We start from the raw sequence: 26,411 nt of genomic DNA, 5'->3' as shown, positions 1-26,411 counted from the left end.
CAAAAGCGTTCCCCTGCACTTGCTGTGTCGCGTGTCGTCGCACACGACCGGCGCTGACAGTGACGCTGATGCCGCCGCCGCTGCTGGCTCCCTGCGACCGGGCGCCGCACGCACCAGGTCGCTACGGCCGTCCCCGGGGGCAAAGGTCACTGAGCTAAGCCGCTGCGACATACTTGCTGCGATCGCTCGCTGAGCTCGGCACTAATTCATCATCATCATCGTTATTACGTAAATGAGCATCCGTCCATGCATTTTCTATAGCACTTGTCCTGCTTAGGGTCACTGGGTGAGCTCGAGTCCATCATGGCGGACTATGGGAGAGAGGTATGCACCACGGACTGGTCGCTTTCCAATCACAGAACACAAATGATGTGTAGCGACCGCTCTTTCTGGTTTTGTGCGGTGAGCTGCCATGCCAGCAGTTTGAAGAGAATTATGGCCGAAGGGGGGTTGACGTTCCTGGAATGAGCGTCGTATGGACCATGTTCGTTATTCCATTAGCCGCCTTCTCTGCTGGTGGTCGCCACTCCAGTTTGCGTGTGGGGGCTGGGGTGTGTGTGTGCGTTTGTTCCTAGTTTGCACTTGTACCATACAACATTATGTTAAAAGCTACACAGATCAATAGCTCAAATGCAACAACACCAAAACATTTTTCTAAATGGTTGTTTATTTTTAGTGTGCGCGTGTGTGTGTGTGTGTGTGTGTTTGTGTACTGGGTGCCCACTGCGAGCTTTGCGGGAGTCTAACCATGTGATGTCTCTTACATGTACAGCCAAACATGCCAAAGAGGCTTCCACCAAGCTGCATGGGGGTACTGTGGGCGCGCGCGCGTGCGTGTGTGTGTGCGTTTGTCTGCACGCGCACAAAAAAAACCAAACAAAACAATACCAAAAAAAATTGAACCATGGAAAAAAATAGAAATAAGATTATTATTATTATGTATTCATTTCACCTTTTTCGCTGGACATCCATTCAGCTAATATTAGAATCCTTCTCATTAGCATTTGTCACATTCTAGACCAGTACCCGTACAGTACTAGCACCAATATCGGTACCTCCACAAGCGACAATAGCAGTCCTGGGGATGAGTACCAATGCTAGTGAAAGCACTAGTGTCAATTTCAGTTACAAGTAGAAATACTCATACCAAAAAAGTACAAGTACTAGAACTGGCATCGTTGTCAGTACCAGTAGCTATAAAAGTATCCGTATTAGCAAGAGTCCCAGTATCATAATATTAGAAGTACCAGTATCAAACTTATTAAAAGTAGAAGCAGTCCCAGAATCAATATCAGTACCAATATAACAGCAATACCAGTAGGCATAGTGGTATCAGTAGGCGTACCAGTATCAATAAGAACACCAGTGTGAATACCCGTACCACTAGCAGTATCAATATCTGTACTTTTATCAGTATCAGTGTCAGTATCATTCTCAGTGTTGTAGCACCAGTACTGGAGTATATGTTGTAGTTGTTGGGTTGACGTTTTTTGCCGCCACGTTGTGAGAGCGTCCGAAGGTCTGTTGTGGTTTAGTCCCGCCCGCACAGTTTGATTGCAGCCAATCACCTTCATGCTGGCATAATGATTGACAGCCTGCCGCCCTTGTCCTTGGCACTGCCTTGGAGGCGGCCAGGCCGCTCGATCACACGACCGAGTCTGAATGGACGTTTGTGCGTTGATGCTAATTGCTAAAGCTAAAGGATCAACTTGACGAGCAAGATGTCTGACAGCAGAAACTGTTTCTGACCTTTTCTGCCCACTGACATTTGAGCCACTCAGACCCTCTGATTGTGTATGTCATTGCTTTTGATCAACTGAAACACACACACGCGCGCGCACACACACACACACACACACACACGCAGACAAACACAGCCTCCTGATGTTGCCGCCACTCCGCCAGCTAAGCGCTAATTGGTTAGCATGTTGTTTCAGTCCAGCTGTCGCATGCCGAACTTTAAATACCCCAAGTGGACAAAAGTATCGGGACAGCGGTGCCTCCTCTGGGAAAATCTTCTACAAGATTTGGGGAGTGTTTTCTCCACACCAAGCACATCCAACCAACATGTTCCAGACCACATCTGCACTTTGGCATCCAATCCAAGGACACGTGTGATTTGTTGGCCAAAGACGGGATGCCACTTAAAGTTTTAAGTTACATTTAAACGCTTTAAAGCTTCGCCATCCGACGGCAAATTTGATTTGATTTTTCTGAGCGAGACGAACTGAAACCTTATCTTATTTGTCCTTGACGTTCCCAGCATGCTTTGCCCTGTGTGTGTGTGTGTGTGTGTGTGTGTGTGTGTGTGCGTGCACGTACACACTCGTTTTGTGTCTTTGTGTGTGTGTTTGTTCTCAGTCGTCAGGCCGTTTGTTCCCAAGCTTGCAGACTCTAGCCGAGTGTGATTGTTCATGTGTGTCGCTCGCTCATTAGTGTTAGCGTTAGCCATCAAAGCGCTGCAGTCATCGCTAACAAGTGTCTGACTCCGCCCCCCCTGGCTCCAGAGGCTATTTCAGGAGCCCCCTGGTGATGTCACTTGTCAGACATTCAACACAAGTAGAAACCACTCTGACCTCCACCGAGGCCACTTTTAACCTCCACCCAGGTCGACCGTCGACCCCGCTGTACCCAGTTCACTAAGAGATTGATGACCTCTGACCCCTTGGAAACTGCTGAGCCGGGAGGTGAAAATCAAGAAAGTTTGAAGCTTCACCTGACACCAGGGTCACGACATGTCTTCTTTTTCAATGTCATCATGTGCCACACCTTGCGCACACGTATCATTTAAGTGCACGTGCAACACACTAATGTCCAAGGATACACACACACACACAAACGCGTGAATACATGCACGATTGCATGCATTCATGTACTCACAATTGCATACAAGCAGACAGCACACGCAAGCTAACACACATGCACGCGCACAAATAAACATTGAGATACACACACGTGCGCTTGCATACAGTGTACTCAGATACACACACACATGTCCACGCTTCTCCCAACAGAGGTGGCACAAAACAATCTCCCTCGGCAACCACCACAGGGATACGGTTGCCATAGTGATGCTAAGGATTGGCTTCCTTCCAGGCCTCAGTTTACCTGTTATAATTGAAGGTGTGTGTGTGTGTGTGTGTCTGTGTGTGTGAGAGAGAGAAAGAGAGACGGGAAACCAAATGGAATGGCAGGGGAACAGACGCATGCGCATGCGCGTGTGCGTGTGCGCGCTCCCCTATTTCCATGAAGTCCAAAACATTGTTTGATCCGAGACACTCCACCAGCACAAACAACTTTGTGTATGTGTGTGAGTGAGAGACAAAGTGAGGGCCCTTCTAGCGTGACCGGGCGGCTGAAGTGGCGTCCCTCCATTAATGCAGGCCGAGGTGTGTGTGAGAGATAACTGCGGGCTCTCGCGCTCTCACACCTCTCACGCTCGCACACGCACGCACGTGGACACGCCCTCCCGTCTGCATTTTCCAGATCTCTCACACACTCTGGGTGTCCTCGAGGTCCTTAAGCACACCAACACTCACACACACACACACACACTGGAGCCATCAGACACACTCACATGCCACCATGTTGACTCACTTGTATGAGATGGATACATGGAAGGGTGACGTATGTGTGTGTGTGTGTTCACGCGTACGGGTCTATGCGTGTGTGAGACGGCACGGCCTTGCTCAGGGTGGGTGTCAGTCGAGGCGCCGTCAAGATGACAGCTGACGACTGATTAATCACATTGCGTGTGTGTGTGTCTGTCTGTGCACGCGTCACTCCCCCCCGCCCCTCCCCCGCCCCCTTTGTGAGCGGACGCCACGTTTGTAAAAATCAGCACAATGTGCAAGTTAGCGTATTGTGTTAGCATCGACGTTGTGATGTTTGTGTTAGTAGCACTTTGAAAGTACATTTGCATTGATTGCTGCTCAGCTTTTTATTATCACATCAAGAAGGACTGCCTATTACTGGCAGGCCTCAGCAGTACTCCCGTCTCGCAAACAACAACGATCCACACACGTCTGTGAGCCGTTTGAGCATTTTTTTTTCATATCTCGTGAAAGGTGGAGAGGCGTGAAGCGAGGCTTTTGTTAACCGGATTTTAGTCCCAGTTGAACTTTGCCCTCAAACTTTGCTAACATTATGCTAATGCTAAATAGCATCGACTGTATGTTGCGGTGTAATAAGCCTCTCAGCAACAGACAGCGACAGACAATATAAAAGTACTTAGTCTGTTATATTATTTATACCGTGCATAGAATGACTAATATTTGTGCCGTACTGATAAGCTGATGAGCTGCCATTACGTAACCAAGGCGGGCACAACAGAAGGAGGAGCATTGATGCAGTGTGACAAAAACTGTTTAGTTGTGTCATTATTGTCGGTGTTTATAAAGTTTTTTTTTTCCTGAAAATACACATTGCAACAATTCGAAAGCAGTCTGTTTTGCAAAATGGTCCAACCGCTGTTTTAAAGCTTTCTGCATCTTGCTGATGTTGTTGGCCCATCTGTGTGGGCCGCGATGGATGCGATAGGATCCGAATGTGGAATATCAATTTTGGCCGTATGTTCCATCTCACGGTGACATGTGTGGGCGGGTCCCGGTCACACGGCACTTACGAGCCTAACGAGGATGCGTTGCTGTTGTTTGTGTCAGGAGAAGATGGAGGGCGGGGATGCTGTCCGCCCACTTCCTGCGTGTGCTCTGCTCTTCTTGGTTACATAACATCCTGCCGCCGTTGATCACCATCAGCTAATGACAGCTGATTAAATGCTAACGTGCTAGCAGTTGGCGCGCTAACATTTCACAAAAATAGTGACACCGTTATAGCACGTCCGCCTCAGAGTGCAGAGGTGCGGGGTTCGAGTCCGCTTCTGGCCTTCCCGTGTGGAGTTTGCATGTTCTTCCCGTGCCTGCGCGGCTTTTCTCCGGGTACTACGGTTTCCTCCCACATTCCAAAAACACGCATGGAAGGTTAATGGAACACTTTGTCACTAGCTGTGATTGTGAGCGTGAATGTTTATTCGTCCATGTACTGTATGCCCTGTGATTGGCTGTCAACCGGTTCAGGGTGTACCCCGCATACGACCCAAAAATAGCTGGGATAGGCTCCAGCACCCCCCGCGACCCTCGTGAGGGTAAAGCGGATTAGAAAATGGATGGATGAATATCACAAATCATCATCAGCCAATTCAATCTTGTCGTACCGCAGAAAGTGCCCAGATGGTTTTGAGTGCCTGAAGGCAGGACGCAACCCCAACTATGGCTACACCAGTTTCGACTCCTTCGGCTGGGCCTTCCTGTCGCTCTTCCGACTCATGACTCAGGACTATTGGGAGAACCTCTACCATCAGGTAACGTTCGCATCCGCAGTAGCTCCGCGCTCCTCGGCGCTAACCGTGGTCACGTGCAGACGCTGCGCTCGGCCGGCAAGACCTACATGGTGTTCTTTGTGGTGGTCATCTTCCTGGGCTCCTTCTACCTGGTCAACCTCATTCTGGCCGTGGTGGCCATGGCGTACGAGGAGCAGAACCAGGCCACCATTGCCGAGGCCTGCCAGAAGGAGCGCGAGTTCCAGCTGGCCGTGGAGCGTCTGAAGAAGGAGCAGCAGGTAGCTTCGCTAATTTAGCGGGGAAGGAGTGACTCCTGCTCCCCGCCCGCCAACCCCCCAAAAAGCAACTATCTGCACAAACATGTATTTAGAAACAAATCTCTGAACTCACCGAACACGGTCTTCAAGACCTGCGTGACTTACCTCCGTTTAACTCCTCCCACCAGGCAGCCGCACAGAAAGCCCCGGACTCCGACTCGCTGATGTCACCAGAAGTGTCTCCCTTTGGACCTCACCTGGACCTGATGGAGGAGCGGCGGCGCAGTCAAGCACTGGTGGGGGTCCCTGACGTGGAGGCCAACCTATCAGAGGAGAAGCTGCTACAGGCGGATGGGACGGAAAGCTCCAAGGTGAGGGCACCGAGAATAGTTTTTTTACCGCCTCCGTCTGTCTTAACACAGATGGAGGCGATAGTCACTTTAAGACATAAGGAGGTAACATCTGTCCCACCCACTTCCTTTCCCAGCCCCTCCATCCCCTGCTGGCTCGGTCTTTCTCCAACAGAACTCGGCGGAGCAGCCAGGTGTCGTCCATCTTTAATTTCCGGCTGAGGAGCCGCGGCTCAGAGGCCGAGATGGCCGACGACGAGTACAGCGTGCCAGGCGACGTGGGGGAGGGCGCCGGGGGACGGACGTATAGCGGCGGCACCTTCAGTGGGATCCTGACGCAACCGTGGCCCAAACGCCGACCCAGCACCTACAGCACCGCCAGCAGAAACTCGCAGGTAACATCAAACAGTAACATCTCATATGGGACATAACACTAGGACATCACATGTACTCATTTATTTCATTCACATTTATCAGAGTGTAGCATATGGAAAAGGTTCACCTTTTTAGATCATAATAACTTCACTGCAACCTCCAGGCCGTACCCTGGCCAGCGGGAGAACACAGGATGTTTGTTTTCTTCTCTTCGGTTTCATTTTAAAGCCATCTTCATCGCTGCTAGCCTCATTCTAGCTAGCGCTAAGCTAATTCATCTCTCAGGTCTGGTGTCCAAATTTTAAAACTCCCTGGCATTGCTAAAATGGCATTAGGTGGCCAAACAAAGTAGCTGGCCTCCTGAAATGGACAGCATGCTATTGAACTGATGCTAGCGAGCAGGCCTGCCATTATGTTTTGCTAAATGACCACAAAACAACCCCAGCAAAGATTTTTATATGTATACCTGTATTCTTTACTCATGGTTCATGCTTAGCGAAAAGAGAAAAAAAAACTCATTGCTTAAGACCCCAGCCTATCTTCGCTCTCTGCACACCACGCATATTCTGTTCTCAATTTCATTACCCGGTTAAATACACTCAAATTAACAAACTAACCTATGGAAAAAAATGTCCTCCATATTCCGTACTCGATAATGGCTTGGTTCCAATTTTGTGTCCTTTTAGAACTGAATCAAGAACCTCATGGTGAAATGTCGAATGCTGCACTAGTCTATTAACCAGTGTGTGTGTGTGTGTGTGTATTTGCATTTGCGGGCATGCACTTTCAGGTATTTTATCCCACTCTGAACATCAACGGGAAGCTTTTTGTTGCCATGGACCAAAACGGGGTGGTCTCGCCGCCGACCCTGCAGGGGCAGCTGCCTGCCTGCACCATGGAGAAGGTCAAGGAGGAGAGTGTGAGTGTGAGTGTTGTGTTGTGCGTGCATGCGTGTGTGTGTGTGTGTTGTCACAGTGGAAACAATGGTGGAGACTGCATCCATCCAACACTCAGACATGTGAATTATGAATCAGCACTTTGCATAGCTGCACTCTGATATCATGAGCTAAACACACGCGCGCGCACACAGGGCACACGCGGGGCAACTCCGATAACAGCAAACACACGAGTTTAGTTCTTTGTGGGGTTAAAGGTGAAAGGAGCTGCTTGAAACCGATGGTTTCTTATTGTTCTTGACGTCAGTCAAAACTGTGTCATGACAAATCACTGCGGTAGACCGCGTCAATGCTTTTCCCACTTTGACCCCTCCTCTGTGTCTTGAAAATTGTGCAAAGTTGTGTGTGGGTGCCGAGTTTCCACACCCGCGGCTCGCAGTTGAGCCGGATGAGGACGGATGGAGCTTGGTTACCACGGAATTGTTACCATGGCGACCCTTAGCCGCTAACCAGAGGCAAACAACTGGCGGCCGGCGGCTTTTTTTTTTTTTTCTCTCTCCATCTTCCGCCAGCATCCCCTGGCAGGCAGGACGGAGGAGGAGGCGGCGGCATCGTGGGAAGTGACCTTTGGTCACCTTTCGTTACCTTAACAATGCTGCGTCATGTCGCGTCGGAGGGCGGGAAGTGTTACGCAAGCACACCTGAGAACGCTATAGGCTACAAACTTTATCGGAATCGATCGATACAACAGCTGGGACATCAAAAGGCAACATAAAGTGCATCCTTAAATCCCATTAGATTGTGTACCTAATGAAGTGGCCACTTAGAAATGGGCGCACACACACACACGCACGCTCTGATAGCTTCAATCAAAAGCCAGCGTTAAGCACCCCTCACATTAAAGCTTATTAGATTGGGTACTTAATGAAGCTGCCACACAAGTGCAAAAAAATCACGTAGACAAATACTGACGCGCACACACGGACCGACTTCTCTGAATCCTTGAACTGCAGTCATTATCTGCTTATCTTACCCACACCCCCTACAAATACACAAACACACACACACTCACGTAAAAGAGGATTCATGTCAGGTCAAATGGTCACTCTGTGTTTGTGTTCAGTGGCGTCACCATAGCAACAGAGGATGCGGACGCTGATTCAACGCCCTGATGTACATGTTGTGTGACATTGGCATGATCGCTCGACTGTGGTTCTGGCAGGTCCCGACGTCAAGCACGGAGCTCAGCACGGTCCTGCTCCCTCGGCCATCGTCCACGCTGGGCTCGGAGCGTCGGGGCCGAGCGCCCAGCGCCGCCAGCCACCTGACGGACGCCATGGAGGGTGAGCCTAGCTAAGCATTAGCTTGTTTGGAATTCGATTTAAGGGATGCTTCAATTCACCCAACAGTCTCTCCTTGGATGTGATTGGGATGACGCGTGCTTAGAATATATATATATATTTTTTTGTAACCAATCAGAACTGGAGGAGGCCCACAAGAAATGCCACCCGTGCTGGTACGCCTTCGCCCATCGCCACCTGGTGTGGGAGTGCTCCCCCTGGTGGCTGAAGGTCAAGCGTCTGGTGAAGATCATGGTGATGGACCCCTTCCTGGACTTGGCTATTACCGTCTGCATCGTCCTCAACACGCTCTTCATGGCCATGGAGCACTACCCCATGACCGACGACTTCAACGGCATGCTCAGTATTGGAAATCTGGTAACGCACTCCGGCAACAATGCATGCATGTCAGGGCCGCACCCTCCTCTTAAACCTCAAGGGCAGGGGTGCCCAACCTTTTTAGACCAAAGTTCTACTTTTCAAGCAACTTAACCTCCTGCGATCGACTTATTACGCTTACTCGCACGCAACACACACATGTCATGCTGAGCAACAGCCACAACGGTCCCTTACATGAACGAAGCAGAAAAATGAAGTAGATAGAGTAGTTTGTGAGGTTGTTTTTTTTTCAATATTTTTTAAATTATTTTTTAAAAAGTAGTTAGTTTTTTTTCAATATTCAATTATTTTGAAAAGTGGTTTGTGAGTGTTTTTTTCAATATTTGTTTAATTATTAAAAAAGTAGTTTGTGAGTTTTTTCAATATTTTGTTATTTTAAAAAGTAGTTTGTGAGGTTGTTTTGTTAAAAAAAAATAATTATAAAAAAGTAGTTTGAGGGGTTTTTTTCAATATTTTTTTAATTATTAAAAAAAGATTTTTGGGAGGGAGAACTTTTTTGTGTTTAAAAAAAATGCGTTTAAAATGTGAATTAGTTATGCGTGGATTTTTGCTTTCCCCAAGAATGACTTATTTGACATGTCCTAAGATGATCATTCTCTCTCTCTCACACACACCCACCCACACACACACACGCACAGATGCCGAAAGGCTAAAAAGCAACGGAAACATCTGTGAGGATTACAAGATTTATCCCGTGCACAATTGAGCTGCGCAGCGCTCTCTCACCCCGACGCCATGACTCGGCGTTTTCTCATACCTCAATAGCTTGAAAGTTTGCAGCGTTTCACATAAGAAGTGTGTTGACGCTGCACTGTGCGCACCATGTCATGTGACTGCAGCTGACAGCAGTGCCTTTTCGGACTCCAGAGGGTGGCAAAAGTACGCACACTCAGTACTTCAGTACAAGTACAGATATTGGCAAATATAACAGTGAACAAAAAACAAAAAAACAAAAACGCAGGGTACAAAGCGAAGAGTGTGAAGAGTTCTGAGGCTCTTCCTGGCGGAGGTAACACCGCTGTGGTTCTCGCTGCGTTTCAGGTGTTCTCCGGCATCTTCACAGCAGAGATGATTTTGAAGATCATCGCTCTGGACCCGTACTACTACTTCCAAACGGGCTGGAACATCTTCGACAGCATCATCGTGTGCCTTAGCCTGATGGAGCTCGGGCTGTCCGACGTGGAAGGACTTAGCGTGCTCCGATCTTTTAGACTGGTGACCGACGCCTACACGGCACACACGCACGCAACCGTGGCGATATCGCCATCAACACCCGCCGCGCAAGGCGGAAGACAAAAATCTCATCGGTGTTTTTCTGTCCCTCCCCCATCCGTTGTCAGCTGCGCGTGTTCAAGCTGGCTCGCTCGTGGCCGACCCTGAACACGCTCATCAAGATCATCGGCAACTCGATGGGCGCCCTGGGCAACCTGACCCTGGTGCTCGCCATCATCGTCTTCATCTTTGCCGTGGTGGGCATGCAGCTCTTTGGCAAGAACTACCAGGTGACCCCTCACGTGTCCCGCGCACCGATTCGTAATCGCTGGCTCGGAATCCAAAATTATACAGTCACGCTCCATTTTTTCCTTCCTTCCTTTTTTTACCCTGGAATGTTTTATATTGAGTGTTTCTCCTCACATTTCTTATTTTTGTGACTTTACAATCGGGTTAGCAACTTATGATCGATGACTTTGGCCTGTTTTGACAGAAGAACGATGTAATCCTGTCATGGGACTAGAAGGTCAATCCCCAGGCATAAACCCTTTAGAGCAGAGGTGTCCAACTCATTTTTGTCCTGGGCCACTTTGGAGTTACATCTTCCCTCGCAGGGCCATTAATTACGACAGTGAAACCGATAAAAATGTTCAATCGTCACATCGTATTATGACTTGTACACAACAAATCAAATACATGGATTGGTAGTTTTGTAATCAGTCAACTGTCGTTTGTTCAATTATTATCTAAGTGAGTGTAAACTTGCAAAATCAACAACATTATTTATGACACGTGACAATTTGACAATTTCGGTCCAAATTTGAGCAAGGATCATGGAAGTTGGCACACGTGATTTGCTTTCGCGGGCCACATAAAAGGATGTGGCGGGGCCGGATCTGGCCCCCGGGCCTTGAGTTTGATCACTGTGCTATGCAGTATGCATCTTAACCTACTCAAATGGAACTAAACAGTCCAGTTCCAATACAGGGCATACATAAGACTTTTTGACTCAGTAGGCCACGCCTCTTAAAGGCACATATACCTCATACGCAACGGTTTGCAAACAAAATTTCACAGATTGAGACCCACTGAAAAAAGTGCTTCAGCGGCATCGATTGATTGCTTTAATGAACCAACACAATTTTTGTTGTTCGAACATTTTGTAAAGTGGCAAATGCGGGTCCCCGGGGAGACAACCGTTCCCAAGCCCCCCCCCCCCCACCCTCATTCCCTTCTCACCCGACTGAGTTCCCTTCGGGGTGGCTTTCCCCTCAGGACTGCGTGTGCAAGATCTCCAAAGACTGCTCGCTCCCTCGCTGGCACATGAAGGACTTCTTCCACTCCTTTCTCATCGTGTTCCGCGTGCTGTGCGGCGAGTGGATCGAGACCATGTGGGACTGCATGGAAGTCGCCGGACAGCCGCTCTGCCTCCTCGTCTTCATGCTCGTCATGGTCATCGGAAATCTGGTGGTGAGTTCACTCCAGCAACCCCCCGCAGCGCCCTACCACAACCCCACCCTCCCTCCCCCGAGCGCTCCCTCAGGCACCGCATCCCCCACCACCACCACCACCCAGCCCATAAGACCTTTTCAACTGCTTCATCATCACGTTTGGAGACAAGCTTGAATGCCCGCAACCAAGATTTGTTGTGGAAGAAGCCAAGTAGGGATTAATTTCTTTTTTTTTTTTTTTTTTGAGTATCCATTCCAATTCTAAAAGGCAGTTTTCCTTCTTCCGTATAAAATCGAAGTTGCCTCTCTCTTATTTTAATTCACAACGCATACATCTTTTGCTTGTATATCAGAGGTGGGAAGAGGAGAGTGAAGCACCGAATACCAGTACGAGAAAAGTAATCGGATACCTTGCCGCCAAAAATGAAACGGTACCTCATATTTTTCGTAAGTTCAGCAACAATATATGTGAAGTTTATTATTCACGTCTGTAAAAACGAGCAGTACGTTTTTGCATGTGGAAGTGCACTGTGGTGACATGAGGCATCGACTTAAAACAGAAGTCCTTTTTTTTTTTTTTTTCTGTGACAGTGTCTCATTCTCGACATCGTAGTACAGGTTGAGTCTCGAAATCAGACTTTCGGTATTGTGAAGACACCGGTCGAGTTCTCGCAAATTATATCTAGAGTAAAAGTACCGTTACTTCCGAGTAGTATGACTCAAGTACAAGTCAAAAGTAAAAATACTCTAAGTTGCGACTGACCAGTGAGTAGCTTCGGATTTATTTTTTAATCAACGCATGAACATCTACTCACAAAAATAACATACTAAACATTTTCTGACAGTAAAAAAAAAATGTTGCAATAAAACTACTCTGACAAATGCAACGTTTCCCAAAATTACTAATGTAGTCTAAACGTAGTGTCTCTATCTACCTCTGCTTGTCCATCTGCACATTTATCTCCAGTTTTTTTTTTCTATGTGCGTGTGTTTACAAAGCTCCTTTCAAGTTTTTTCCATTGCCTGTGCCATTAGAGGTATTCCTGTTTGCCATCATTTAAATGTCTTTTTAGACGTGCGTGCGGGTGTGGGTGTGTACGTGCGGGTGTGTGTTTGGGTGCGCGCGCATGCACACTCAGCAGCTCATCTTGCTCGACATGAAAAGCAGAGGAGAGATTTCTTTTCTGTGGATAACGAGCTCGCCTATCATCTTCCGCGCACGCGCACACACACACACACACACACACACACACACACACAATGATGGAAGTGCAGACATGAGACGGCTTCATGGGGTAAATTTCATAGAAAGCCGAGCTTGTGTGTGTGTGTGTGTGTGTGTGTGTGTGTGTGTGTCCATTGTGGTAGCTGAAAGTGAAAGGGAGGGAGGGGGGTCATACAAGGTGTGCTAATCAAACACACACAAACACACACTTATTCTTCTCCTGTCAGCAGCAGCAACTCTATCTCCTCCTGCAGGGGACGGGTTGACCCAAGCCGATGAATGAATACGCCCGACCAAATGTGTGTGTGTGTGTGTGTGCGCACGCGCGCGGGCGGGCGCTCGTGCATTGTTGCGCGCGCGTGTTCAGCCACGGCAGGTGGGCAGATGTTTCGTTTGCTCTTTTCTGCTTTTGACAAACGAGCAGGTGAGCACATTTCCCTGAGCAAGCGATTCACCTGCTGAGCGCTCGTCTCCGGACGCCGGGCGACGGCGCCCTGCTCTTCCTCGTCCTCCTTCCTCTTCCTCACCTCCCCCCTCACCACACCCACTCATTTTTACGTTGCGTTGACGAGAAAGGAGCCCGCTGCGGGCTTGTTGTTCACGTAACCTGCAAAGAAGGAAGTTTTTATTTGTATTATTTCTGCTAAGTTGATGAAGTTCATGCTCGGGGGGGGGGGGGGGGGGGGATGTGAAGTTAGTCCTCTTCCTGGTGCTCGCCTTCCTCCTGTTCCTCCTCCTGCCGCCACTTCTTACCTCTTCATTCTTCATCCTTGCGCTTGCTCTTCATCCAGGCTGCTCATGCCCGTCCGTCTTCCGCATAAGGAAGACGGACGTCCTCCTTCAGGTTCTTCCTCGTCCTCTCTCCTCATTCTGCTCTTCCTTCCCTTTGTTTCCTAACTTAACCTCCTCTTCCTTGTCCTCCCTCTACTCTCCCCTTCTTCTTCATCCTTCTCTTCATTCTTAGCCTGCAGTCCGTTTTCCCATGGGGGGTCGGGGGGCTTTGCTCACAGCACTTTGTTGTGATGAGCACGAAGAACAACAAAAAAACAGATCACCTCATTGCTCGTTCATCACCCACGTGTGTGTGTGTGTGTGTGTGTGTGTAAGAAAGAAACTACCTGAGGTGAAATTGACTCACTTCACACAGTTTGTTTAAATCTCACTGACGTACAAAGAAAATGCACATTTTCTACACCTAAGTCACAGCAAGATCAGTCGGCGTTTTATATACATACACACACACACACACACACACGTTCTGGATCTTGTCTTTCATGTTTACTCATTACCGGCTGAAAAATGTTATCTCAACAACTTCGAAACGAGTATGAAAATGTCCTTTAGTTCCATCCTGCAGACATTTTCCTTCCACGCTCACTCGCTTGCCGACGTCCAGGTTTGTTTGTTGGCACGCGTTCGCATGCGTCAGGTCATAGGTCGCGGGGTCTGGCCAGGTCGCCGGAGGGGGGTCGTCCGCTGGTTATGTTGCTCTGTGGGACAGGCGACGGTATCGATCTATCGCTGCCCGTCGTCCAATCACACGCCGGCATTTTGGGTCAGTGAAATCTGACGTGTGATTAGGATATCGCACTGTTCTCACTGGTGGTGTCGATACACAAAAAAAACACACACGGTCAGGTCGCAGATATTGACCCACTGGCTCGGTTTCTTCTTACACCAACACAACTGGAAGCTTCTGGATCCAATACGTAATGTAACAATTCTGTATTGTGTTGCTCTGTTGTGTTGTTATTGTGACCTCCCCCTACACACACACACGCTTGCGCTCATATTCAGCTAGCAGGTGTCTCCAAATCTTTCTCGCTGGCCATTGCACGTGTCAGTTGGGACAAATGCTAAGGTGCTAAACCGCACGCCGGATGCACCGTGGCCCAGCAGTTGTGTTCAGGGTGTGTGCACGTGTGTGTGCGTCCGCAGTTGCTGAACCTGTTCCTGGCGCTGCTCCTCAGCAGCTTCAGCTCGGACAATCTGTCGGCGCCCGACGACGACGGCGAGATGAACAACCTGCACATCGCCATCCACAGGATTGGCCGAGGCCTGGCCTGGTGCCGCCGTCAGGTGGGCGAGACATCGAGCCGCATTTAAAAAAACAAAACAAAAAAAAACGACAACGAAACTAAGCGAGAGACAACAACCCTGTGCCCGCGCCTTCTTTTTTGCAGGTGGTGGATTTCTTCAACGGGAATTTGAAGCGTCGACGGCAGAAGCGCAAAGAGGCCAAAACCATGATGAAGCTGAAGCGTCTGAGCAGCGTTCACGTCGAGGCCAACGGCGCCGTCATAGGTACGGCGCCTGCCTCTGATGTCGGCTCGCGCGGCCACGCCCACGCCGTGCACCTGAACCAGGTCCACCTTCCAGGACGCCACGTGGAGAAGTACGTGGCGCCGGAGGATGACAGCTACATGACCAACCCCAACCTCACCATAAGCGTGCCCATCGCCCCCGGGGAGTCCGACGTGGAGTTCCCGGAGGAGGATGACGAAGACGAGGACGAAGAGGTGGACCAGGAGGACCAAAGCGACGACTCGCAAGGAGACGACGCGGAGCGGGACGAGGTAACGCGCGCGTTCGCACATCCAGAGGCACGCGCTGCGCACATTCCCGACGAGTGTCCGCGTGTATGTGCACTGTCGGCAGCAGGAGATCCTTCTTTGCGTGTAACATGGAATGACAGATTGGTGTCATGCTCTATGTGCGTTTCTGCGGGTGTGCGTGAATGCGCACACACGCTGACTCAGTTGACGATGATTTTGTCGTCTTTAATCATCTGGCGCACCTGGTTTGTGGTCTCACTCGGGTTCCGACTTCCCGGATGGAAGTTTGGCGGCCGTCATAAAAGCCAGCGGGCCGTTAGACAATCGGCTGTCAGGTTAAAGGTCAGGCCCCTTCTAGCTAACTTTATTCTTAGAGTAGAGATGAGCACTAGGTGGCGCCAGTCTTTGTCTAAGCCCATCGTTTTGTTTTGTTTTGTTTTTTACGCTCATGCTAAGCTAAAGCTAAATATCATGCTCAGCCAAACAGCAGGTGCGTTCGTTCTGTTGCCCCCGGCGGCAGAGGGTTACCTTTGACCCCCGTGCAAGTGTCGTCTGCAGGAACAAAGCTTTGATTTGCTCATCAAAAATGTTCTCCCACCTTCAAACGACCTTCACGCAGCACCGGCACTCTTGTTGTTCTGTTGCGTTTGCTGTATTTATTTGGCTTAAAATGCATTCATGTCATTGAATAATTAGTTAAAATGATTCATTGTAAAGAACGGAACTCCAATATTTCCAGAATATGACATTTGACATCCGTATTTTTTGGTTTTATTGTTTTTGTTAAATGTGTTGATCTAAATATATAATTGGTTAATTAATCAAAGTCAATTATTGTAATATCAAATTATTATGAGTTATGTTAAATTATCTTTTTTCCATGTATTGTGTCATTGTCACGTCTTGGCATCCACAATACTTGATGATGATGATGACGATGTTGTCACGGTGACGTTCCGATGCGCTCTGCAGAAAGACGACATCAGCCTATCGGAGGGCAGTACGGTGGACCTCAGGAAACCCGGAGAGGAGGAAGATGAGTACTCGGAGATGGCTGAAGAGGCCATGGACCCCGAAAACTGTTTCCCTGACAGTAAGTGCAAAAATACTCGGACGCGTACGCACACACGCATGTCACAACCGATATGCTTATTGGAAGTTGCGAAAAGTCTGGTAAAAGTAGGAGTACTCATTTACAAAAGTACGCACGCAGACCCTAAAAGGGGCCTGAGAACAAAAATTACAACGGAAACGGAACTTTTCACTGTCCGTTATTTTAACGATTAGCTAGCACCGGTTTGGGACTCAAAGCTATTCAAGAAAGTGCTGTCGGAAATAAATACTCAGGTAAAGGCCAGGTGCCTGAGAAATATACTTCAGTGCAGGGTAACAAAGTATTTGTACTCACTATCCCCCCCCCCCCCCCCCCCCCGTTTCTCCTGATGACATCATCGCCAGGGTTGACAAAGTGCTTTAGGCGCTTAGTTGCGCAGTCAGCGAGTTGAGGAACGCGCTACGCGACGCAAACCGCCGACGAGTGCGACGTCGTCGGCGGCAGCCCCGCCCCCTCGACCTCATCCCTTCACGGGGAGATTTATGGAGGCGGATAGTCCAGGTGAGAGCGGGCACCTGCGCTCCCTCCTGACTCAGCAGCTTCCCGCCTTTTATTTACGTCCACAACTCCCGCTCTTTTCTTTGCTCGTCGCAAAGAACACACTTTGTTGAACACACTTATACGCACTTCTCAATGTGCGTATAAGTAATAATAACGATGTGACCGGCAGTGTTCATTTTATCGGTTGGGCGAAGTGAATTGCAACAGAAGCGCAAGCGTTTCCAGCGGCTTGACAAAATGGCTGCGACACAATTGGGCCACCCAGCTGGGAACGTGGCATGCCTGTGATGAATCCACTTTTTTTTTTGGGGGGGGGGGGGGGGGGCTCCCACGCGGAAGCTGCACACCTTCGCTGTGACGGAGCATCAAGATGAAAATTTTGGTTCGACTGAAACAAAAGCATGAAGAAAAAGAGAAAAGTAGTGTAAAAATAGCTTTCAAATTCGTTGTATTTTTATTACTTCAATATAATATGAAGAGACACAATAGTGTACTCTTGATTAAATAAGCGTTCAAACAAAGCGCCACCTTCTGGCGGTCTTGACTCCGCCTCCTGGCATTGTTGGTTCTTGGCTCGTCACGGCATGATCGGTACCGGCAGCTGCTGACTCAGCACCGGTACCGCTGCTGAGGGAACCTCAGAGACTGGAGCAGCTGTTCATGTGGCACGGCCAGGCCGGCGCCCCTGGCGAGACGAATCGGGCAGCCTCCCAAAAATAAGAAATTTTCATGACATAATTAACATATAACTACCAAACGTAAGCTTTTTTTTTTTTTCCCCCCATCCATGCGTTTGTGTGTTTTCATGCGCGTCGCGTGCGCATATGTGTGTTTTTGTGTTACGTACATGCGGCCATCTGGAGCCCACCGAGGCCTTCATATTTGGCAGGACATCCAGTTGGTCCGGCGGCCGCCGCTGGCGACCCATCTTGCTTGCTGTGCGCTGGGGAGAGGATGCTCCATGGTTGCTTAGCGTAGCGTCCGCAGAAAGCTTGTCTTGATGGAGAGAGTACCACTGCGGTTGTCAACAATCAACAAAAGTTGAGCTTGTGATGCAGCTGCATTTGTGTGTATGTGTGTGTGTGTGTGTGTGTGTGTCAGGTGCGCCACCGCCACTAATTATTCACGTCGCAGACAGAAAAGGTCAGCTGAGCGGGAAAATCCCAGCAAGTGTTGAGCAAGCTTGGAGATAAGTGAAGGTCACCATCTTGTTTTTCTACTTGTGATGAAGAGTGTCTCACTTGCGCGTTCGCCACCAGCGCCGCCGCGCACGCACACTCACACACTCCTGCTGAGCTCGGCTCCTTTGATGCAACTTTGCGCCTTCGCTGGTTACTCGTACTCAGTAGATGTGCGAATATTGGTTATTGTGCTCAAATTGAATTTTTTTTGTCCACCCCCCATTTTCTGAATCAATTTTCTTTTTCTTTTTATTTTATTTTTACCCCCTAAGCTTGAAGGAAATACAGTTGTTATTGTGTTAACTTTTAACTTAAAGCTTGTCCCATCAGGGGTCACCATAGTGAGTATTATGTGTGACTTTAAATGTGTGTGGCTTTAAAAGGCGGGGCCTGGCTTGGTGAGTAACATGTCTGTCAGCGAATGAGTGGATAGTAGATCAAATGAGAAATACAATTTAGAAATCTGCAATCTGGTGGCACTCTGGTGTCAAGGAACTGTGTTAGTTATGTTTTGCCATTACTGGTGCTTTGTCGCCATCTTGTGGCCCCTTTAGGCAATTAAAAACCTTTTCACTTGCTAATTTTCGATATTAGTGGCAAGAATCTATCTTGAAAAATATGCTTGTACCATTTTCAGTCTTTGCTGATGATGACACAACAACAAAAAAAACGCCCACCCTATTATTAAGTTGAGAGCATTAGCTAATTTTGAATTTTTTTTGACGTTATTAAGTTTTGTGAGAATGGGGCACACCCAGTAGCCAATGCGCTAGAAGGCAAGGCAGTGCTACTGGTGACTTAGCTGCGTTCACGCCACCTTACGCGTTGATGACCTGGAAAAAGGATGCTGCTGCTCATGTTAGCAGTAGCCGCTAGTGTTAGCGTGACAGAATGATGGACTGACATGTGCTTGTTATCATTGAACATACATATGCTGAAAGATCACATGGAATTGCTCGCATGCAAAGAGAAGGGACCCAATGAACCTCGGTGACACACTCACAGACACGCACGCGAGCGCACACACACGCACGCAGCGTCGTAAGATTAGCTGCCTCATTAGGCTGCTAAATGCCAGCTCTTTCGCTGATGCGACACCACACATGCCATCAACAGTGTGTGTGTGGGTGTTTGGGTGTGTGGGTGTGGTGTCAGGCGGAAGCATGCCGCAGTGTCCGCGAGCAAGACATGTTCACTGACACATGTTCTCCTTCATGTGCACAGAATCGGAGTTGACCTGAGAACTGGGCTGTGGTTTTCAATAAAACATGAACTTTGTTTCTTGTCGTATTACTTAATGTAAAAAGATCGGAATTTAGTAATTAGCTGCAAAAGGCACGTTAACACAAATAGCTATGTTACCAGACGAAACTTAAAGGTTAGACCCAGTAACACAATGTAAATCGTAGCACTCGCCAAACTAACATGGGATGGAATTTAGCATAGCACGCTAGCTGAAAAAAAAAGTGACTATGCACGAGTAGCGCATAATGTGTTGTTGGCATCACCATTATTGACGGTGTAAAATTCTACTAGTTAACATATATAAGTTCACTAGTTAACGCTAGTAGCGTGCAGACTCACACAGTTTAGCCTCTCGGGGAAAGATTTAGTTGTTCTAGTAGCGCACGGTCATCATTCAACCACTGCAGCCTCATCGTTTCAATGTCACACCGCAGTACACGGAATTGTCCTACGGATGAGGACAAACTGCACCGCAACGCGGATCCTTCAATACACTGGGAGGAAATCGAAGAAATACTCAACGGCTTGGCACGGGCGTTTTATCGTCCTCTTGTCACACGGCACAAGTGCTCCATCTGATTGAGTAGCGCGGCTTTAAATCACCATTCGACCAATTAGTAACCACGGCAACGCAGCTTTAATTGCCCAAGCAATCATCGGGGAGGGCCCGCGAGAGTCGGTGATGTCATCAGTCATGAAGGACCCAAATGGCTTCTCATCCCGTCAGCTCGATGGCCGTCCTTTGCGGTAACCGTGGCAACTCGGCAACCATCTTGGACACTTCCACTTTCTGTACCGTGACCTATATAGCGACATCGATATTTTGTGTCGTGACTATAGATATGTAACTAAGAAATGCGCGGACTCACGCACGGTTGGAATTGAACATCGTAGCCTTTTTTTTTTCTTCCAAACATTCACTTGGTGTTTCACCATACGTGTGTGCATATGCAGTGTGCGTGTCCAGGTTCAAGTGCTGCGACGTGGACACGACGTCAGGCTTGGGCCAGGTGTGGTGGCGCATGAGGAAGACTTGCTTTCACATCGTGGAGCACAGCTGGTTCGAGTCCTTCATCATCTTCATGATCCTGCTCAGCTCGGGCGCGCTGGTAAAGAACTCTGGAGACGCGCTCATATCTTCGTCATGTGTGTGTGTGACGTTTTCCGTTGTCCTGCGCATCATCAGGCCTTCGAGGACATCTACATCGAGCAGAGGAAGGTGGTGAAGGTGGTACTGGAGTACGCGGATAAGATCTTCACGTACATCTTCATCTTGGAAATGATGCTCAAGTGGCTGGCATACGGCTTCAAGAAGTACTTCACCAACTACTGGTGCTGGCTGGACTTCCTCATCGTGGACGTAAGCTTGAAAAATGTTTGAAATGCAGTTGAGGTGTACTTTCAAACTCAAGTAATGTTCGCAAGTTGAGCTGTGATTGCTCATCACCGGAACCCTGAGCAACTGTCATGTCGATGATTGAATCGACAATGTGTGTTGAAACCTAAAGCGTCTTGCCCTTGCTCTCCCGCAGGTGTCGCTGGTGAGTCTGGTGGCCAACACGTTGGGTTATTCTGACTTTGCCGCCATCAAATCCCTGCGGACGCTGCGGGCCCTTCGCCCCCTGCGAGCGCTCTCCCGGTTCGAAGGCATGCGGGTAAGACTTTGGTCGTATATGCTGAAATTTACAAGTGGTTCTTTTGCCTACAAGGAGGTCAAAAGTGGCGGACAGCTTGATCAAATTACTGAGAGAAATAAAATAATCAAAGATAGGTCGACTACACTTCTGTTGGCAGCTTATTCCACTTGTGTGCAGCATAACAGCTAAATGCCGCTTCACCATATTTACTTTCAAACCCGGGCACCACTACTTGACCCGAGTCCGTAGACCACAGAGCCCTACTGGCTTTATATTTAACCAATCAAACCATTCAGTGATTTCTAGACCAGTAGCAGAATTTTACAATCTATTCACCAACTGACCTGGAGTCAGAGCAAAGCCTTTAGGACTTGAGTAATATCCTTGTTCAGGTCAGAGTCAGACCCTGATCTGTAGTGTTCTGAATGAACTTTCTTTTGAGGGAGTCCAGTCGGACCAAGACCATTACACAATTCCAGTCTCCTGGAGGTAAAAGCATGGATAAGCTTCTCCTGATCTGCTTGGAGCAAGCCTTCACTGTGGAGAGGTTTTATAGCTTGTAAAAGGTTGTTTGAGTGATTTGATATCTTGTAACTGCTGAAAGTGTATCGGCACCCCATGATTTCGGACTTGGTCTTTGGTTTTTAGAGACAGTGACCCCACATGTTTACGACCAGCAACCCTCTTTTCTTTCCAGCCAAAAAAAATCCCCTTGTTTTGTTTTATTTTGGTTGAGCTGAAGGAAATCGGGCACATTGCTAAAGATAGCTGCGTGTCAGCTGCATAGCCATGATAGCCAACAATGGCGTTGGGACGCATTTAACCCAAAAATAACGTATGAAGACTGAAGAAAAAAGCGGTCCAAAGACTGACCCTTGAGGGACTCCCTATGTCATGGCCATAGCCAACAATGGCGTTGTGACGCATTTGACCCAAAAGGTAACATATGAAGACTGAACAAAAGGGGTCCAAGAAATGACCCATGAGCTACTCCCTATGTCATGACCATTCAATCAGACTCGAAACTTCCAATGGTGACAAAATAATTTCCGTCTCCAAGGAGGACCTGAACCATTTTAAGACCATTGCACTTAGTCCTGGCCAAGTTTGCAAACAGTCCAACGTGTCATGATCATCTGTATCTGATACCAGTGCGGTGAAATGTTGTACTCGTGAGAAAATGGAGTGTCCAGATGAAAGATTTGCCGGTGGCACGGCTTTTGCGTTTGGCAGGTGGTGGTGAACGCGCTGATCGGCGCCATCCCGTCCATCATGAACGTGCTGCTGGTGTGCCTGATCTTCTGGCTCATCTTCAGCATCATGGGCGTCAACCTGTTCGCCGGCAAATTCGGCCGCTGCGTGAACCGGACGGGCCACATCTACGACGCCGCCTTCATCAACAACAAGTCGGCATGCGAGGCCCTCAACGACACTTCGCTCTATTACTGGACCAAGGTCAAGGTCAACTTTGACAACGTGGGGGCCGGATACCTGGCGCTGCTGCAGGTGGTGAGGACACTCGGCGCCACGCGTCACTCGGATTGGTTGCTCCTGCAGGCCTACTTCTGTTTTTTTCTTCTTCTTTTCGTCTGTTCTTATGTGCTGTCCTCATTCTTCTGTCCATCTTTCTCTTTTTGCATTTTTTGTCTTCTTTTGTCCCTTGATTCTGTTCTTCTTCTTTATATATATATTTTTGTCTTCTCACCCCCTCCCCCGCCGTTTTCTCTCCTCATGCTTCACTAAATGAACTCCGAAGACATTTTCCCACATGGTCTCTCGGTCTTCGGCGCCACGGGCGTCCTGCACGCCGCCAGTCAATCAGCCCTGAGAGGTTTTTATTTTTGGAGGCTCTTAAGTAGGCAGACATGAGAGCGGAAAACGAAGAGGAAGGGTGGGAGGATGAAGAAGACAAACAGGAGGAGTTAAAAAGAAAAAAAGTGGAAAGACAGCGGGGAAAAGATGGAGAACGCCTTGATTCACAAGCGCGTGGAAGTTGAATGAGTGCCGTCGCCTTGACGACTGAGGGCTCAGCATCCCTCCGTGTTTGCCCGGTCTCCGTGGCAACCGTCTGCCCTTCTATTAGCCGCTCTGCTGTTGAAAGTTTGTCACGGGGAAGGAAGTCCATAAAAGGAAGTGTTGACGGCAGTTGCCATAGCGATCAGACAGACGACGGGCTTGGACGTCAAAGCGCAAATTTCATTCAACAAAACCTTTTATTTCAAGCCTTACCCTTGTTTGGAACTCAGATTCTGGCTTGAAACCCTCATTTGAATCTCTAAGCGACGGTTACAACCTTGACACTGGCCTGAAAACCTTAATCCTGTCTTGAAACCTGACTTTGCAACCTGAGATCAGGTTTGAAATGTCAATCTAATTGGGTAATTTCAAAGTCTAATGCTTGGTTGAAACCCAAATCCAGGCTTGATAACCTAGTTTGAAACCCTAATCCATGGTGTAAAAACCTGAACATTGATTCAAAAAACCTAACCCTTGTTTTTAAACCTAACTTGAAAACTTAATTTGAATCAGTAACTCTTGTTTGAAACCTTAACCCTTTTTTACAACCCTAACTTAGGCTTGATACCATAATTGCAAACCCTAACACCGACTGAAAAGCCTCGTCTGAAACCCTAACTCTGGCTTGAAGGACTATATTAAATCCCTAACGCTTGTTTAAAACCCCAACCCTACTTTGAAACCCTAACTCAACTTTAAAACCTAGCCATTGCTGGAAACCCTAACCCATACTTTATACCCAATCTTGAAACCCTAACTCGGCTTGAAACCCTAACTAGATTAAATCCTAACGCTAACTTGAAACCCTTATCCTGGCTTGATACTTTTACCATTTTTACCTTTTACCACACTAACCCATTCCTTTGTTAACCCCGTCTTGAGACCTTAACGCTGACTCGGAACCCCAATTTGATACCCTCAAGTCAGCCTCCAAACCCAACCTTTGTTTTCGCGCTTCCTCTGCCTCATACAACCCTATCGTCGTGTCGTTTTGTGTCAAAGGCGACCTTCAAAGGCTGGATGGAGATCATGTACGCCGCCGTGGACTCGCGAGCCGTAAGTCACGGGCACCAAACGGTCGCGCGGCTCACGTCATCGGCGCGGCATCGAGCGTAAATGTGGAGGGGGGGGTGTGTTGCGCAGGTGGAGGAGCAGCCCATCAAGGAGATCAACCTGTACATGTACCTCTACTTCGTCATCTTCATCATCTTCGGCTCCTTCTTCACCCTGAACCTCTTCATCGGCGTCATCATTGACAACTTCAACCAGCAGAAAAGGAAGATAAGTGAACCATAAACAGGCTAACTTACAGTATACATATAATACCGTTGCAAAAGCTGCGATTGATTGACAAGGTGGAAACCTTTGACCCGAGGTATGTACTCCTGAGCTATTTTTTTGTTGTCTTTTTCCATAAAAAAGAAAAAAATAAATAATAATCTGATTCTATTGAATGTTGTGTCCTTGTGACGTCAGCAGGATGAAAATAACGGTGCGGTGTCATGTTGCTTGCACTTAGGAGGCCAAGACATCTTTATGACAGAGGAGCAAAAGAAATACTACAATGCCATGAAGAAGTTGGGTTCCAAGAAACCCCAGAAGCCCATCCCCAGACCTCTGGTACTTCGATCACACATGACACTTTGGGAAGAAAAAAAAAACTGTGACATTTTATAAACCCGTTTCCTTCCCACATTCCAAAAACGTGCACGGCAGGTTAATGGAACACTCTAAATTGTCCCTAGGTGTGATTGCGAGCATGGCTGGTTGTTGGTCTATGTGTGCCCTGCGATTGGCTGGCAACCAGTTTCATGTGTCCCCCGCCTACTGCTCAAAGTCTGGGATAGGCTCCAGCACGCCTGCGACCCTCGTGAGAATAAGCGGATTAGAAAATGGATGGATGGATAGAAATAATTAAACAGTGCCCACCTTGGCTACCCGCGTTCGATATAATACTGCTACGCTATTCATCGAGTCATCTGCTCTCAGCTCATCAGTGCGGCACTAATATTAGTCATGCTTCGAGTACGGTTAATTTTGCTTGCATTTCTAAGCAAAAAATATATATATAAGACGGCGTAAAGATGACACGTCGGTCCTCTTGTGTCCCCCCCCTCAGAACGATGTGCAGGGCTTCTTTTTCGACCTGGTGGCCAAACAAGCGTTCGACATCATCATCATGGTGCTGATCTTGCTCAACATGATCACCATGATGGTGGAGACGGACGAGCAGTCGCCCCAGATGGAGCGCGTCCTCAACAACATCAACGTGGCCTTCATCGTGGTGTTCACCACCGAGTGCATGGTGAAGATCGTGGCGCTGCGCTGCTACTTTTTCACCGTCGGCTGGAACATCTTCGACTTTGTGGTCGTCATCCTCTCCATCGTCGGTGCGTATTTTCTATCGGTTGTTCTTTTCCGTTGAGCCACCGGGGGGGGGGGGGGGCATTTACGTGAGGACGTTAGGCGACTATTCCGTTGAAAGCAAATCTGTTCCACTGGGACCTTGATTTCCAAATTTGAGGTCCGTTCTGTTATTTATTTTTATAGCAAATCAAAGTGGGGTTTAAATTCGGGATAGGGTTTTAAAGTCGAGTTTCAAAGCAGGATTAGGGTTTCAAATTAGCCTTTAAATTAGTTAGATTAGACCCCTCGGGTGTCAAACTCGAGGCCCGGGGGCCAGATCTAGCCCGCCACAGCATTTTACATGGGCCCGCAAAAGCAAATCATGTGTGTCAATTTCCATGATCCTTGTTCAAATCCGGATGTGTAATAAATAAAAACATTTTTCAGTCTTTTTTTTTAACTCTGTTTACACTCATTTGAACCATAATTGAACAAACAAACAATTGACCAAAGTGGCCCATGACAAATGACAACCAAGGGTTAGACAGTTATTTGTCAACAAAGTAACTTTCTGAGTGGGCTTGATGCCCCCCCCCCCTACATGCACACAACTAAGGTCTTGCTTGTTCATATCAACCCCACAAAAAGCACACGCACGCTCATGACACACCAGACACGTCCACAACCCAAGCAGTTAATTTAGCCGTCGCCGTTCATGTTTCATCTCCTCCATTTAGCTCGCGACAAGTTTTATGATTGAGTGCGTGCGCGCACGAGCGTGGGCTTGCATGCGCGCGTATGCACTCGGGACGAGGCCGCCCGGGGGAGGTGAAGGTAACGGCAGCAATCAGCGCTGGCAGGGGGGCGGGTCCCCGCAGACAAATCCAACATGATTGACCTGTTACATCAGCTCTGTGTGTGTGTGTGTGTGTGCGATGTCATCCCATGTTGTGAAATGAAGTCGTTTTTTTGA

The 26,411-nt window shown here is 48.2% G+C and overlaps 1 protein-coding gene across 4 annotated transcripts in view; it reads left to right on the top strand.

Annotated features, from left to right (window-relative positions):
- Positions 1-26,411, top strand: part of LOC127592878 (sodium channel protein type 4 subunit alpha B-like) — a 53,279-nt gene that overhangs the window by 24,551 nt on the left and 2,317 nt on the right. For 2 of the 4 annotated variants that reach the window (XM_052053914.1, XM_052053915.1), the window contains exons 10-30: positions 5,218-5,359; positions 5,419-5,616; positions 5,784-5,966; positions 6,083-6,340; positions 7,111-7,239; positions 8,439-8,559; positions 8,696-8,934; positions 9,997-10,170; positions 10,296-10,457; positions 11,443-11,637; positions 14,782-14,922; positions 15,027-15,419; positions 16,371-16,491; positions 20,394-20,548; positions 20,626-20,799; positions 20,972-21,094; positions 22,310-22,585; positions 24,095-24,148; positions 24,236-24,377; positions 24,612-24,712; positions 25,212-25,482. In XM_052053914.1, the coding sequence (XP_051909874.1) occupies positions 5,218-5,359; positions 5,419-5,616; positions 5,784-5,966; positions 6,083-6,340; positions 7,111-7,239; positions 8,439-8,559; positions 8,696-8,934; positions 9,997-10,170; positions 10,296-10,457; positions 11,443-11,637; positions 14,782-14,922; positions 15,027-15,419; positions 16,371-16,491; positions 20,394-20,548; positions 20,626-20,799; positions 20,972-21,094; positions 22,310-22,585; positions 24,095-24,148; positions 24,236-24,377; positions 24,612-24,712; positions 25,212-25,482 (3,752 nt within the window). Of the gene's footprint in view, positions 1-5,217; positions 5,360-5,418; positions 5,617-5,783; positions 5,967-6,082; positions 6,341-7,110; positions 7,240-8,438; positions 8,560-8,695; positions 8,935-9,996; positions 10,171-10,295; positions 10,458-11,442; positions 11,638-14,781; positions 14,923-15,026; positions 15,420-16,370; positions 16,492-20,393; positions 20,549-20,625; positions 20,800-20,971; positions 21,095-22,309; positions 22,586-24,094; positions 24,149-24,235; positions 24,378-24,607; positions 24,713-25,211; positions 25,483-26,411 lie in introns of all 4 variants that reach the window. The other 2 variants (XM_052053916.1, XM_052053913.1) reach the window with 2 other exon arrangements.

The sequence above is a fragment of the Hippocampus zosterae genome, chromosome 20 (assembly GCF_025434085.1).
Source record: "Hippocampus zosterae strain Florida chromosome 20, ASM2543408v3, whole genome shotgun sequence".
Classification (NCBI taxonomy): domain Eukaryota; kingdom Metazoa; phylum Chordata; class Actinopteri; order Syngnathiformes; family Syngnathidae; genus Hippocampus; species Hippocampus zosterae.
This window is presented reverse-complemented; position numbering and strand designations above follow the sequence as displayed.